General features: G+C 47.3%; 1 protein-coding gene and 1 long non-coding RNA gene across 2 annotated transcripts; one reads left to right on the top strand and one right to left on the bottom strand.

Annotated features, from left to right (window-relative positions):
- The first annotated feature begins 818 nt into the window (after positions 1 to 818).
- smim24 (small integral membrane protein 24) lies at positions 819 to 3,970 on the top strand. The gene is made up of 3 exons (XM_010757036.3): positions 819 to 1,543; positions 2,000 to 2,141; positions 3,074 to 3,970. The coding sequence occupies exons 1-3, from the start codon at positions 1,480 to 1,482 to the stop codon at positions 3,192 to 3,194; spliced, it is 327 nt and encodes a 108-aa protein (XP_010755338.1). The 5' UTR covers positions 819 to 1,479; the 3' UTR covers positions 3,195 to 3,970.
- A 7,230-nt stretch (positions 3,971 to 11,200) lies between these two features.
- Positions 11,201 to 11,701, bottom strand: LOC113745110 (uncharacterized). The gene is made up of 2 exons (XR_003461982.1): positions 11,585 to 11,701; positions 11,201 to 11,371 (listed from the first exon to the last, which is right to left on the bottom strand). It is a non-coding gene; the product is annotated as an uncharacterized LOC113745110 (long non-coding RNA).
- Positions 11,702 to 15,037: the final 3,336 nt, after the last annotated feature.

The following is a 15,037-nucleotide window of genomic DNA, read 5'->3' as shown; positions in this document are numbered from 1 at the left end:
CGAGATCTTCAGTTTCTTAGCATTTTCTTGCATGTAATAGCCTTCATTTCTCAGAACAGGAATAGACTGTAGACATTTCAGAAGAAAACTCTTTGTTTCTGACCATTTTGAGCCTGTGATGGAACCTACAATTGCTCTACAAAAGAAGGACAGTTTTATTGCTTCTTTAATCAGCACAACAGTTTTCAGCCATGCTACCATGATTGCAAAAGGTGTTTCTAATGACCAGTTCGCTGTTTAAAATGATGAACTTGGATTTGCAAACACAACATGCAATTGCAACACAGAAGTGATGGCTGTTGATAATGGGCCTCTATACACATATGTACATTTTCCATTACAAATCAGCTGTTGCAGCTACAATAGTCATTTACACCATTTGCAACGTCTAAAATGTGTTTTACATCAATTTGATGTTATTTTTATGGACAAAAAAAAAACTTTTCTTTTGAAAACATGGAATTTTCTAAGCGACCCCAAACTTTTGAATGGTAGTGTATATTTATGTGCTGCTTTTGTCTCTCCTTATGTTGCTCCTTTTAGCCACGGCGAAGCAGCAATTCACAGACATTCATTATGTTATTCACTACTTATTACCTTACATGTAAATTATCCCAACAACAAGCAGTTTATCGGTGTAAATATACACAGAAATATTTTGTATAGATTTGCATATGAATTTTTATTTTCTTTTTACATTTGAAAAAAAAAGACAACCCTAGTATGAATCGTCACTCTGTAACTACAGGAGGTAAGGGTTCATTCCTAGTATTGTAAATGTTATTTTTAATATTTCTGTATACACAAGGCTGAATTACAACTGAGTAAACTGGGTGCCTCTGGGATCTGAAGGTTCCCGGTACAGAAGTGTGGGAACTAGTTTGTGATTTGTTTGGCAGTGCTATATGCACCACCAAAGCACAATATACAGTCCAATGAAATAACAGGTGCCTTATGGTGAGCCCCACATTATCATCTAATTCCGAAGGCCAGACTCATAGAGTTTGTCTGAGATAAAATCTGGTTTTAAGGCCTTTATTGCTGCACTTAATATCACACTTAAATGTTGCATATTCCAAAATAAAGTTGTAAATAATCTTTATCACATGCGATACCTGCATGGCAGCAAACAAAAAGGCTTATACAGCCCTTCAATAAAATGTTCCACAGTGTAAATGTTTCCCTCAGAACATATCCCTCCTTTATGGAAATTCAGTCACTTCAGATTCTGAGAGAAAATAAGTCAGTTAGGGCTGGTGAACCAGTATTCATGGTTATGTAGTTAGTAGTTATGTAGTATACAGGAAGTAGCTTAACATGCTGATCAGTAACACAGCAGTTAACACACACCTGGATTCCTGTGATAACTCCATCTGGACTGTGAACTTTGAGCACAATTACAGTTAGTTGTGTGTGTATGTGTGTGCTGAGGGTCATGTTCATTTGTTGTGTCGAGTCTATCGTTCTGTTACATTCAGGATGAATCGGCCCTTTCTTGTGTTGTGTGTGCTACTGTCGGCCATCAGTTGCTCAGCTAACAAAGGTAAAATTCTGCTTCATCTCTCAATATATAACTACGGAGTTATCAGAATCAGAAATACTTTATTAATCCCAGGAGGAAATAATTTTTGTTACTATATTTGTATATGTATATGTTTGTATATTCCTCATTTAAGTAGGAATCAGTTGTTTTAGAATCATTAAACCCAACCTGAAAAAATGTATCCTCATGACACTGTATGTTTCTGCCATTTATAATCTGAAGAGCTCACTATCCATCAGAATGTGACTAATATTTGTCTTCGACATGGCTCAAAAAAGAAAGAAGTACACTAAAGAAGTACCTCAAATGTAGTAGTGAAGTTATTATTTGTTGTCAAATAAATGGTACAGTATCAGTTCCCACTTCATTATAATAAATCTGTTTTTGAACGCAGCAGTCATAGCACCTAAAACCAAATTCCAACCTCTTCTTCTTACGGACTAATTGTGTGTTCAGGTATGCGGACCAGCATGCGAGCAGCAGCAAGCTCTCAGTCGGTGACTCTTCAGCCCTGGTTGGTGGGTTTGACGGCCGTGGTCGGCTTCCTCTTGATCCTTTTCATCATTCTGATTGCTCACAGACTACTTAGGAAGAACAGGTCAGTCTTTCACACACAGCAGGTCACAATGATCTGTATAACGCAGTTCGTTTGGTTTCATTTATACAGTACCTAGTTAAACTAAAACCATGAAATGTTCTAATATGCTGTTTCGTTAACCTAATGTGCTTCTGAATGACAGTAACTGATTATGAATCAACTATCCTCCTGGTTTGACAGAAGATATTGTGATATACAGTATGTGAGCAGCGGGTTCCACTCTGTGGCCTTGAATGTCTTATGAGCAATAGTTGTGCAAGGTTCCTTTATTTAACTGACTCTCCTACTAAAGCATTGATGTCACATATTAGTGATGATATAGAAGCAAACATTTTTCCCAAGTGCTATACAACAAAGCGCAATTGTAAAGATTGCATGTCATTGCAGTAATTCCATTACTTTCCACCACTGTACAAAATCAGTATAGTAAATTGTAAGTTGCTATGGCAACTTCAGCTTCAGATTGCACTTTCGTTAACTCAGTGGTGTAACCATGGAGTACACACTAAAAATGGGGGATGAATAAAACAAAGCTTCATGTAGTAGAAGTAGCCATGGTGAAATTCACTCAACATTTTGAAAATACTACTCTCTGTTGTTGTTGTTGTTGTTGTTGTTGTTGTTGTGTTCTTCACTTCCACTATATTTATTATAGTCTCATCATTAGTAGAGCAGGTCGTCTAGCAATTGGAGTGTCACCAGTTCAATTCCTGGCTACCCTAGTCCAGTCTAAGTGTCCTTGAGAAAGATGCTGAACCCTAAATTGTTCCCATTAACTGTGACACCGGTGTGTAAAGGGGTTTGCTTTGTGTCAGTGTGAGAGGTTTGGATAGAACAGGCTGTACGGTTTCTGATGAGCAGTTGGTACGTTGGACCTGAGTGTAAAAACGATCAAAGTAAATGACTAACCTTGCTGTTTCTTTGTGTTGCAGGGAGTATGAAGAAGCAAGGTCTTATGACAACAAGGCTGTAAAGGAGGATGAAGAAGCACGGTGTTACGACAATAAGGCTGTAGAGGAGGATGAAGGCGATGCTAAACAAACTAGTTTATAGAAACCCAACTGAACACAACCTTGCCATCAGTGAAAGCAGCTCACTTCTGACAGGGTCAGTGCTCTTTCCACTGAAGAACATGGCTGCATTAAATTCACTGTTGTTGTGAAAAGGCTGTCGAGTTCTCCGTTTTTTTCTTTTAGAGACAAATAGAAAAAGAAAAAATGGTTGTTTGCTTTTAAACCACTTCATTGTCTAAACCACAGCATTCTGGATGGGCTGTTCAAATCCACAGTAGATTAATTTATAGTAGAGAACCCAAAGTTTCCAGGGATTCCAAATATGCTAGACTGAATTTTGTAGAAATGTATCTAAAATGTTGCATAAGAAATGTAGAATATTTACATTCTATGGTTTGCTGTAGTCACTGAAGACATGCAGTCTTGAATATTTCAATCAGTGCAAGCATAATAAGTGCTGGTCCTGCATCCTTCCTGTCCTCCACATTAATGAACTGATCTAGTTTTCTCTCACCACCAGAAGGGCCCATAACACAAAAAACTCTACAAAAGTTCTGTCACTTAAAACTCTGGTAATTCAAAGAACCTGTTTAGTTTGAATATTTGGAATCAATCAAATTACTTTATTCATAGAGATGATGATACTGATCAGGGGGTGGTGGGAGTTTACGAGCTGCACAGTTCTCCTCTGTGTCCTGCAGCATGCAACAAAGTCCTCCCAGCTGTTCTGACGGTCTGATATTCAAAAAGGGTATAGACAGGAGATCCTATGTCTGCAATTATAATAATAATAAGAATGATGATGATGATAGTGATATAATTATAATAATAACAATGACAATATAATATTAATATAATAATAATAGCAACAATAATAATATAATAATGATAATGATAGCAAATATAATAATAGCGGTAATAATACAAATATATAATGATAATATAATGATAAGAATAGTAATAACAATTATTATTATTATCATACTCAAATGTAATGTATACCCTTAAAGCAATGATATAAAGACCTGAACACACCTGAACGTTTTCTGGGTTCTTTTTGTTTTATCTATGTCTGTCTGTCTGTCATGTCTGACGTTTGACAAACAAACCTCGTGAAATTAGCTTGACAACTGAGCGATTTATGATCACTTTCATTGTGTAGAAACACCATTCCTCCGTAGATGTAATGCACTGTAGGAGCGAGCATAGACATATACACATAGACATATATACATAGAAATATATACATAGACATATATACACAGACATATATACATAGAAATATATACATAGACATATATACACAGACATATATACATAGACGCCTCATTGAGCAGGTTGGTCCATTGCTGCGTTATGGCATCCGCCATATTGGATGTGGTAGATCTGCCCCGTAAACTAATAAAAGGAAATGGACTGAACTTCATAAAGCGCCTTTCTACAAAGTGCTTTAAGTTAATGTCTCTTATACACCCATTCACACACACACTAATATATCTGGGAAACAAACAGGCACCAAAAACAACGTATGTAACTTTTAAAGTGATGATTATAAATGTTTACTCCTTATGTAAGCACCAAACCAACGTATGTATTTTTCTAATGCTGAGTGTTTACAGCTACTAATGTGTGTAACACTGTTACTGTGATGATAAATATTGAAATATTTATTCTGTGTCTATAATAACCAGATCCTGAAATAGTAGAGTGTCTGAATAAAGAGCTCTGCATATATGTCTATCTATAGCCCTCTGTAGCCAATTGGCCATCCCAATTGGGGGGGGGGGGGGAGACCGGCCCACATTGGTTCAACGGCCCACCGGGACGATGCCCGGTATGCCAGATGGCCAGTCCACCCCTGAACACACCACTACATTTGTAATTGTACGTAAACAAACCAGACGCAGTTACATGGCACTGTTATAAGACCAAGTTGGACCCCAAAGCAGAGACAGATTAAGTGAAGGAGTTTAACCAAAAGTCACTTGTTGCAAAGTCCACAAAAATGAAAATCAAACAAGTAGATAGGCACTGCAATGGGCCAATGTCCTCAAAAAACCAAACATAAAGCGACCTTCTCAGGTGGAAAACTTCAGCCAAGGAATCTTCTCTCGGGAGAACAAAGGAACCAGACATGCGTTGGAGCTCATGGGAATAATACTCGGCATGGAAGTCTGGAAAGCCAGGCCTAAAAGGAGAGGGAAGAAGCTGATAGGCGATAGGTAAGACTGTAGGCAGGAAAAGGGAGGAGCCAATCACACCTCTGCACCAGCAAGAGAACAGGAAGGGGGAGGGGAGAAACAAAGAGCACCAAAAGGGAAAAATAACAGCACAAAACAGACAGAACCAAACCATGACAGTACCCCCCCCTCAAGGGACGCCTCCTGGCGGCCTGCCGGGCTTGTCCGGGTACCTAACATAAAAATCTCTAAGTAACTCAGGGTCCAAAATCAGGGAGCGAGAAACCCATGACCTCTCCTCCGGGCCATAACCCTCCCAGTCAACAAGGTATTAAAAACCTCGACCTCGCCTACGAATATCCAGGAGTTGCCGGACAGAGTAAGCAGGGTGATCGTCGATGATCCGGGGGGGAGGAGGGGGGTCGGCTGCTGGGCAGAGAGGGCTGGTGGAAACAGGCTTGATGAGAGAGACATGAAAAGATGGGTGGATGTTGAGAGAGGGGGGTAACTTCAGTCTCACCACACTGGGATTGATGATGCGGTCAATGGGGAAAGGGCCGATGTATCTGGGAGTTAGCTTACGTGATTCCGTCCTGAGAGGTAGGTCACGGGAGGACAGCCAGACCTCCTGGCCAGGCTGGTACAGGGGAGCAGGAGAGCGACAACGGTCTGCCAACCTCTGGTTCCGAGCTGCCATCCGGGTGAGAGCTGCCGGTGTCTCCCGCCAGACCTGATGGACACGCTGGAGATGCGCTTGGACGGAGGGAACGGCCACCTCAGCCTCCTGTGCACGGAACAGTGGGGGCTGGAAACCATTAGCGGCCATAAACGGGGACATGCCAGTAGCCGAACACACCAGGGAGTTGTGGGCGTATTCCACCCAAGGGAGGTGAATGGACCAGGAGGCCGGGTGGTGAGCAGCAACGCAGCGCAAGGCTGCCTCCAGGTTCTGATTTGCCCGCTCTGTCTGGCCATTGGTTTGAGGGTGGTATCCAGAGGAAAGGCTGGCAGATGCCCCCACCGCCTGGCAGAAAGCCTGCCAAACTCGGGAGGCAAATTGGGGACCTCTGTCTGAAACTATGTCCTGGGGGATACCGTGTAACCTGAAAACATGCAGAGTGAGAAGGTTAGCAGTCTCCAGAGCAGAGGGGAGTTTAGTCAGGGGAATAAAATGCACCGACTTGGAGAAATGGTCTACCACGGTTAAAATGGTGTCGTAGCCCTCAGAGGGAGGCAGACCGGTAACAAAGTCAACAGCTATGTGAGACCAGGGGCGATGGGGAACAGGGAGGGGGCGAAGAAACCCAGCAGGAGCACGATGAGAGGCCTTACCGCGAGCGCAGACAGAGCAGGCAGAGACATATTCCCTGGTGTCGGCGGACATAGAGGGCCACCAGAAACGCTGTTGGAGCAAAGTCAGAGTTCGGTGTACACCAGGATGGCATGCCACCTTGGAGGCATGTCCCCACTGGAGCACGGGGGTACGGACAGATGGGGGCACAAACAGCCGGTCAGGAGGGCCCCCCTCAGGAACTGGATGGTCAGCCAGGGCCTCCTGGACCAACCGCTCGACCTCCCATCTGGCCGCTCCCACCACGCAGGTGGGTGGCAGGATGGTGTCCTCAGCAGGATCCTCAATGAAAGGAGAAAACTGTCGAGAAAGGGCATCGGGCTTGGCATTTCTGGAGCCAGGCCGGTAGGTCAGAGTGAAGTTAAAACGTCCCAGGAACAGGGCCCACCTAGCCTGGCGGGAGTTAAGCCTGCGAGCAGAACGGAGGTAAGACAGGTTTTTATGATCAGTCCAAACAACAAATGGTAGAGTGGAGCCCTCCAGCCAGTGCCTCCACTCCTGCAGAGCCAGCACCACTGCCAGTAACTCCCGATTTCCCACATCATAGTTGCTCTCTGCAGGAGTCAGGCGGCGGGAAAAGAAGGCGCAGGGGTGCAGCTTCTGGTCGGAAGGAGAGCGCTGAGAAAGGACAGCCCCCACCCCAGTGTCCGAAGCATCCACCTCCACCACAAACTGAACAGCAGGATCAGGGTGACACAACACAGGAGCAGACGAGAACAGACTCTTTAGCCTAGTGAAAGCAGCTTCGGCATCCGGGGACCAAACAAAAGGAGATTTAACAGATGTTAAACAGGTTAGGGGAGCAGCAACACGACTGTAATTCCGGATGAACCGGCGGTAAAAGTTGGCAAACCCAAGGAATCTCTGCAGCTGCTTTCTTGTGGTGGGAGTGGGCCATTCCTCCACAGCCTTAATCTTGGCTGGGTCTGATCTGATCTGCCCCCTCTCCACCACAAAGCCCAGGAAGCTGACAGAGGCAACATGAAAAACACATTTCTCTGCCTTAACAAAAAGCTTGTTCTCCAAGAGTCTCTGGAGGACCAGCCTGACATGTTGAACATGTTCCTGTTGGGAGCGAGAGAAAATTAAAATATCATCAAGATAAACAAACACAAATCGATTGAGCATGTCACGTAGGACATCATTAACAAGACGCTGAAACACAGCAGGAGCATTCGTTAGTCCAAAAGGCATTACAAGATATTCAAAATGACCTAGCGGGGTGTTGAAACCAGTCTTCCATTCGTCCCCCTCCTTAATCCTCACCAAGTGATAAGCGTTTCGCAAGTCCAGCTTGGTGAAGATGGTGGCCTGGTGGAGAGGAGTGAAGGCTGAGTCGAGGAGGGGGAGAGGGTACTTATCCTTGATGGTTATTTCATTCAACCCTCTGTAGTCAATGCAGGGCCGAAGAGTCTTGTCCTTCTTGTCTACAAAGAAAAACCCCGCCCCCATAGGTGAGGAGGAAGGACGGATTAGTCCAGCAGCCAGAGAGTCAGAAATGTAGGCCTCCATAGCCTCCCGTTCCGGCCTGGAGAGGTTATAGAGCTTGCTCGAGGGGAAAGAGGCTCCAGGGAGCAAGTCAATGCCACAGTCATACGGTCTATGGGGGGGAATGGACAAAGCTCGATCCTTGCTAAAAACCTCCTGGAGGTCGTGATATTCAGGGGGTACGAGAGTAAGATCTACGGGCTTGGGGGAAACTGGAGTGGACATGACAGAGGGAACAGCAGAGTGCAAGCAGTGAGAGTGACAGAATAAACTCCAGTTAGTAATAGATAAAGAGGACCAATCGATGTGGGGGTTGTGGATCTTGAGCCAAGGGAGACCTAAAACTAAGGGTGAGGAAGGTGAGGGAATGAGGTAGAAAGATATAGTCTCATGATGATTACCAGACAGAAGCAGAGACACAGGGGCTGTACGGAGGGTAACTAGGGCTAGGAGTCGACCGTCAAGGGCAAAAACCTCCTTTGGCTTAGATAAAGGTTCGGAGGGAATGTTAAACTTAGTGACGATGCCACTGTCAATAAAATTGTCATCTGAACCCGAGTCAACTAAAACTGGGAGAGGGACTTTAGTCTGAACAAAAGAAACAGTTCCCTCGAGCTGGATCCGGTTAGAAGGGGATAGACTCACCGAGGTTTGGCTCACCAGCGTCCCCTTGGCGGCTGATGAGCCTGGTCTTTTGGCCGAGCAGGGCAGTTGGCGAGGTAGTGATCAGCTGCACCACAGTAGATGCAGAGCCTCTGAAGAAGGCGACGCTGACGCTCTGCAGGAGAAAGCTTCATCCTCCCCAACTGCATGGGCTCCTCAGGAACAGGAGAGGAAGGAGCTGCCGGGGTCACCACGCTGGGAGAGGGGGCCTCCTGGAGGGGATGGGGTTGCAGGGAACCAGGGAGTCGAAAGGGCTTGGGCAACGGCAGAGGGACCCGGGAGCTAGCTGCTCTTTCCCTGCGTCTCTCACATAAGCGGTTATCCAAACGGATGGCCAAGGAGATTAGTTCCTCTAGTGACGAGGTCTCATCACGAGCAGCTAGCTCATCCTTGAGTTCCTCCCTGAGCCCACGCATAAAAATTCCTTGAAGGGCCTTCTCATCCCAACCGGCCTCTATAGCAAGAATGCGAAATTCCACAGAGTAATCAGCTACAGAGTGTGAGCCCTGTCGCAGGGAAAGAAGTCTATTCCCGGCCTCCTTACTCTGGAGAGGGTGGTCAAAAACCTTACGCAATTCACTGCAAAATAGGAGATAGGACTGCCAGGCGGGAGAGTTAGCATTAGCCATAGCCAGGGCCCAAGCCGAAGCCCTACCAAAGAGCAAACTGCAAACAAAGGCTATCTTGGATCTGTCAGAGGAATAAGTCAAAGGCTGCTGGTCAAAAACTAGAGAACACTGGTAGAGGAACTGGCTACATGACCCTAGCTCTCCAGAGTACCTGTCAGGAGTGGGTATGAATGGCTCACGTGGATTGTTAGGCTGGGCCGGGGAGGCTGCTTCAGGGGGAACAGGAACCGGCGGACTTGAAGGAGGAACGGGGTCTGCCAGAACTGAGAGCTGAGTAGCGACCTGGTTGAGTCGTTGGTCAAGCTGAGTCATGCTGGTAGACAGGTGGAGAAGCTTGTCCATGATCACCGACAGGGCGCTCTCATGCTGGCCAACAAGTGCACCTTGTGAGGAGATGGCCTGTTTAACCTTCTGTATCTCCGCGGGGTCCATAATTGGCCAGAGTATTCTGTTATAGGACCAGAGTTGGACCCCAAAGCAGAGACAGATTAAGTGAAGGAGTTTAACCAAAAGTCACTTTAATGTTGCAAAGTCCACAAAAATGAAAATCAAACAAGTAGATAGGCACTGCAATGGGCCAATGTCCTCAAAAAACCAAACATAAAGCGACCTTCTCAGGTGGAAAACTTCAGCCAAGGAATCTTCTCTCGGGAGAACAAAGGAACCAGACGTGCGGTTGGAGCTCATGGGGAATAATACTCTGGCACTGGAAGTCTGGGAAAGCCAGGCCTAAAAGGAAGAGGGAAGAAGCTGATAGGCTGATAGGTAAGACTGTAGGCAGGAAAAGGGAGGAGCCAATCACACCTCTGCACCAGCAAGAGAACAGGAAGGGGGAGGGGAGAAACAAAGAGCACCAAAAGGGAAAAATAACAGCACAAAACAGACAGAATCAAACCATGACAGCACTAATGACAATATATTGCAGAATAAAACTTTGACAATATCGTGTAGCTGAAAAAAATGAATCCTAATAATACCACAACCTCCTAAAGATGCTGTTTTTTATTAACATAATGAAGCTACGAATCCATCCAAGCTAGACGTTTTGTGCTTGAAATGTTGTTTTAAAAATATCACCCTGCTCCAGAAATCTTAGTTTACTGTATCTGTGCCATTTCATTGACTGCTCCTCTCCTCCATGTGTCCAGGACAAACCTAACACTAAACCAAACACAAGTGGTTTCTGACGAAAAGTGAAGAAAAAAAGGCAGTGATGAACATGATGTGTCCTGTAAATACATAAGGGTTAAAGTGTAGGTGTGATGAGGTTTAAAAAGCCCTTGAACCTTTTCTGGATGCCAAACTTTTAGGTCTGTTAATATGTTTGATATTTGAGCCTGTGGTTTATTAAGTAAAGCCTGGTTCACCCTCAAAGCTCGTTCCACTTGTTGTCTAATTAGGCCTCTTGTCAGGAGGGTGTGGATGAGCTCCTCAGTCTTATCAGGGTTCTTATGTTAAAAATCCAGTTTTAGACTGATATTGACAGTGTGCTCAGATGATTTATGTTACAGAATAATTTTTGTGTTTGATCACATTATCACACAGCAAACCTGACGATGTATTCTAGCACAGGAATATTGCACACACTGCACAGAGATAATGAGGAACAAGGCCTTGATAGGAGGCTCAGCAGCTAATTTGCACTTTGCTTTGATTAAAGTACGATGCTATATACACAGATCATTATATTGAACAGTAGAGGACCCAAACTGCAAACACCAACCACAGAAGAGAATACATTTATACAGTTTATTCAACCAAATGAATAGTGCAACTCAGGAGCAGGGTGACTGGATGAGATCTTAAAGGTAGGAGATCCAGAACAGTGCAAGGCTGGTGGAGGAAGCAAACTTCAGGAGCAGGTGTTTAGATAAGACTGAACTGGATGGATGACTGGCAGGATTTCCTGAAGCACAGGGAAAGTAAGGTTAAACAGGATTGAAAAAATAAATCTGGAAGTCTGGAAGGTAGAATCAGTCCTCTATATAGGATGACTGGATGATGAGCAGCAGGTGGTGAGCTGACAGTCAGGTGAGAGGGAGACTGGAGGTCACATCCAGCAACACACAAAACAGAGACAGACATGTGAGACAAACAGAAGGTGGAGTTTGGTAACTACCACTACAGGCTACAACCTGCAGGCTGCCTACACCTGCAGGTTGTAGGAGTCTGAAGGTGGAGGTGGACTGCTGCTGGTGGCAGAGGCAAGTAGGTGGAGGGTCAGGGTACAGCTGCTTGCCACAGTCTGTAGGTGGTGGCAGGCTGCAGGCTGTTGGCAAAGGAAGGTAGATGGAGGGTCAGTCTAAAGCTGCTGTTCACAGTCTACAGGTGGAGGTGACCAGAAGGCTAGTGGAAGAGGCTGGCAGGCGGAGGGTCAGGGTACAGCTGCTTGCCGGAGACTGCAGGTGGAGGCAGGCTGCAGGCTGTTGGCAAAGTTTGGTAGGTGGATGGTCAGTCAAAGATGCTTGCCAGAGTCTGCAGGTGGAGGCAGCAAGCAGGCTGGCAGGTGGAGGATCAGGCTCGAGCTGCTTGTCAGAGTCTCCAAGTGGAGGCGGCCTGAAGAATGGAGAAAGAGGAAGGCAGGTTGAGGGTCAGGGTACAGCTCCTTGCCACAATCTGCAGGTGGAGGCGGCCTGCAGGCTGGTGGCAGAGGCAGGTAGGTGGAGGATCAGTCTAAAGCTGCTATCCACAGTATGCAGGTGGATGTGGACAGAAGGCTGGTGGAAGAGCCTTACAGGTGCTGTGTCAGGGTACAGCTGCTTGCCACAGGCAGGTAGGTGGAGGGTCAATCAAAACTGCTTGGCAGAGTCTGCAGGTGGAGACGGCCTGAAGGCTGGACGCAGAGGCTGGCAGGTGGAGGTCACTCAAAGCTGCCTGCTATAGTCTGCAGTGGAGGCGGCCTGAAGGCGGATGTAGGGATGTGTAGATGGATGGTTATCAAAGCTCCGCCACATCTGCAGGGGATGTTGGCCAGGCTGGTGTCAGAGCAGGCTAGGTGAGGCGGCCTTCGATAATGGAGTAGACATTGGTATGTTATTGTTCATCACGCGCTTCTGTTCCATGTGCTTGCAGCTGCAGGCCTCCACCTGACTTGTGCAAACAGCTTAGTACCCTTGACCCTCCACCTGCATACTTGGCAAGTAACTTTGACTGACCCTCCCCTACCAAGCTCTACCATCCATTCGAAGGTCCGCCTCCACCTGACCTGCCTCTGCCGAAGAATGAGAAAAGAGGAGGCAGGTTGAGGGTCAGGGTAAGCTCTTGCCACAATCTGCAGGTGGAGGCGGCCTGCAGGCTGGTGGCAGAGGCAGGTAGGGAGGCGGCCTTCAGAATTGGAGGTAGAGCTTGGTAGGTGGGGTCAGTCACGCTTCTTGCCATGGTCTGCAGCTGCAGGCCTCCACCTGTAGACTTGTGGCAAACAGCTGTCCCTGACCCTCCACCTGCAACTCTGGCAAGTAGTTGACTGACCCTCCACCGACCACCTTTACCAACTGGCCTCAGGCCGCCTCCACCTGCAGACTGTGGCAAGAAGCTTTTACTGACCCTCCACAATCTGCAGGTGGAGGCGGCCTAAAGCCCGGAGGCGAAGGCTGGTTGTTCGAGGGTCAGTCAAAGCTGCTTACCACATTCTGCACGTGGAGGTGGCCTGCTGGCTGGTGGCAGAGGCAGGTAGGTGGAGGGTCAGTCAAAGCTGCTTGCCAAAGGCAGTAGGTGGAGGATCAGGCTTCACCTGCTTGCCACAGTCTGTAGGTGGAGGTGGACTGAAGGCTGGAGGCAGAGGCTGGTTGGTGGAGGATCAGTCTAAAGCTGCTATCCACAGTATGCAGGTGGATGTGGACAGAAGGCTGGTGGAAGAGCCTTACAGGTGCTGTGTCAGGGTACAGCTGCTTGCCACAGGCAGGTAGGTGGAGGGTCAATCAAAACTGCTTGGCAGAGTCTGCAGGTGGAGACGGCCTGAAGGCTGGACGCAGAGGCTGGCAGGTGGAGGGTCACTCAAAGCTGCCTGCTATAGTCTGCAGGTGGAGGCGGCCTGAAGGCTGGATGTAGAGGATGGTAGATGGATGGTTATTCAAAGCTTCCTGCCACAGTCTGCAGGTGGAGGTGGGCTGCAGGCTGTTGGCAAAGGCAGGTAGGTGGAGGGTCAGGGTACAGATGCTTGTCACAGGCAGCAGGTGGAGGCGGCCTGTAGGCTGGTGGCAGAGGCAGGTAGGTGGAGGGTCAGTCAAAGCTGCTTGGCAGAGTCCGCAGGTGGAGGCGGCCTGAAGGCTGGAGGCAGAGGCTGTTAGGTGGAGGGCACTCAAAGCTTCTAGTCACAGTCTGCAGATGGAGGCAAAGGCAGGTTGGTGGAGTTTCAGGGTACAGCTGTTTGCCACAGTCTGCAGGTGGAGGCAGCCTTAAGGCTGGAGGGCCAGGGTACAGCTGCTTGCCACAGTCTGCAGGTGGAGGCGGCCTGAAGAGTGGTGGCAGAGGCAGGTATTTGGAGGGCCAGGGTACAGTTGCCTGCCAGAGTCTGCAGGTGGAGGTGGGCTACATGCTGTTGGCAGAGGCTGGTAGATGGAGGGTCAGGCTACAGCCTGCTGCCAGAATGTAAAGGTGGAGGTGGCCTGCAGGTCATTGGCAAAAGCTGGCAGGCAGAGCCTTGTGGTACAGGTGGTATTCAGAATTTGATGGTGGAGGAGGCTTCGAAGATGTAGGCTGTAGCTGGTTAGTGGAGTGCCAGGAGTCAGCTGCTTGCCAGAATCTGCAGGTGGAGGACCTCCAGGTTGTTCTTAGAGGCTCATAGATGATTTTCTGCTGTACTTTTCTGCCAATATATGCAGGTGGAGTTGGCCTGCAGGTCATTGACAGAGTTGCAGTAGGCTTTTGCTGAAAAAAAAAACAGGTGGTGGTCAGTAGTCTGCGGTGGAGGAGCCATGCATTGTGTTGGCTGTGTGTGAGGGTCAGGCTACAGCTTGTTGCCAGAATGTGGAAGTGAGGTGGACGTCAGGTCGTTGGCAGAGATAGACAGGTGGGTGTGTTTTGAATTGAAGCTGGAGGAGGCTTACAGGTTGTAGGTTGAAGCTGGTTGGGTGGAGGGCCAGGAACAGTGTTTTCCTCAGTCTGCAGGTGGAGAAGCTCTGTAGCTTGTTGGCTGAGGTTGGTAGTCAGAGCTTGTGTTACAGGTGGTGGTCAGAGTCTGCAGGTGGAGAGGCTTGCAGGTAAAGGTAAAGGAGGCTTCAGGTGGATGCTGTTGTCTGAGATGGGTTTGTCTTTTGGTTGTCTTTTGTTATTTTGAGTCTTAAGGTGGATGGTAGGTTTGTTGGTTGATGAGGTAGGAGGTTGTAGGTGGAGGTCCTACTTCCTGGCTCTCTTCTGTTTTGGCTTGCCAGGCTTGGTTCACCAGAAATGTCCACATCATAATGAGGAGGATGACTCCGACCCCAAAACGCTGGTCGATAGTCACCAGTCCATCTTCACGACTGATTCTGTGAAGCTAGGACGACCAGTCGCTCCCACAGCTCGTTTGATCCGACGTCCCAGCTGTGTTTGGACGGGTGTCCATTCTTGTACCTGTGAGGAGCAGAGAAACAGA

This window comes from Larimichthys crocea, unplaced genomic scaffold (assembly GCF_000972845.2).
Source record: "Larimichthys crocea isolate SSNF unplaced genomic scaffold, L_crocea_2.0 scaffold457, whole genome shotgun sequence".
Classification (NCBI taxonomy): domain Eukaryota; kingdom Metazoa; phylum Chordata; class Actinopteri; family Sciaenidae; genus Larimichthys; species Larimichthys crocea.
Note: the sequence above shows the minus strand (reverse complement) of the source record. Positions and strands in the feature narration are given on the sequence as shown.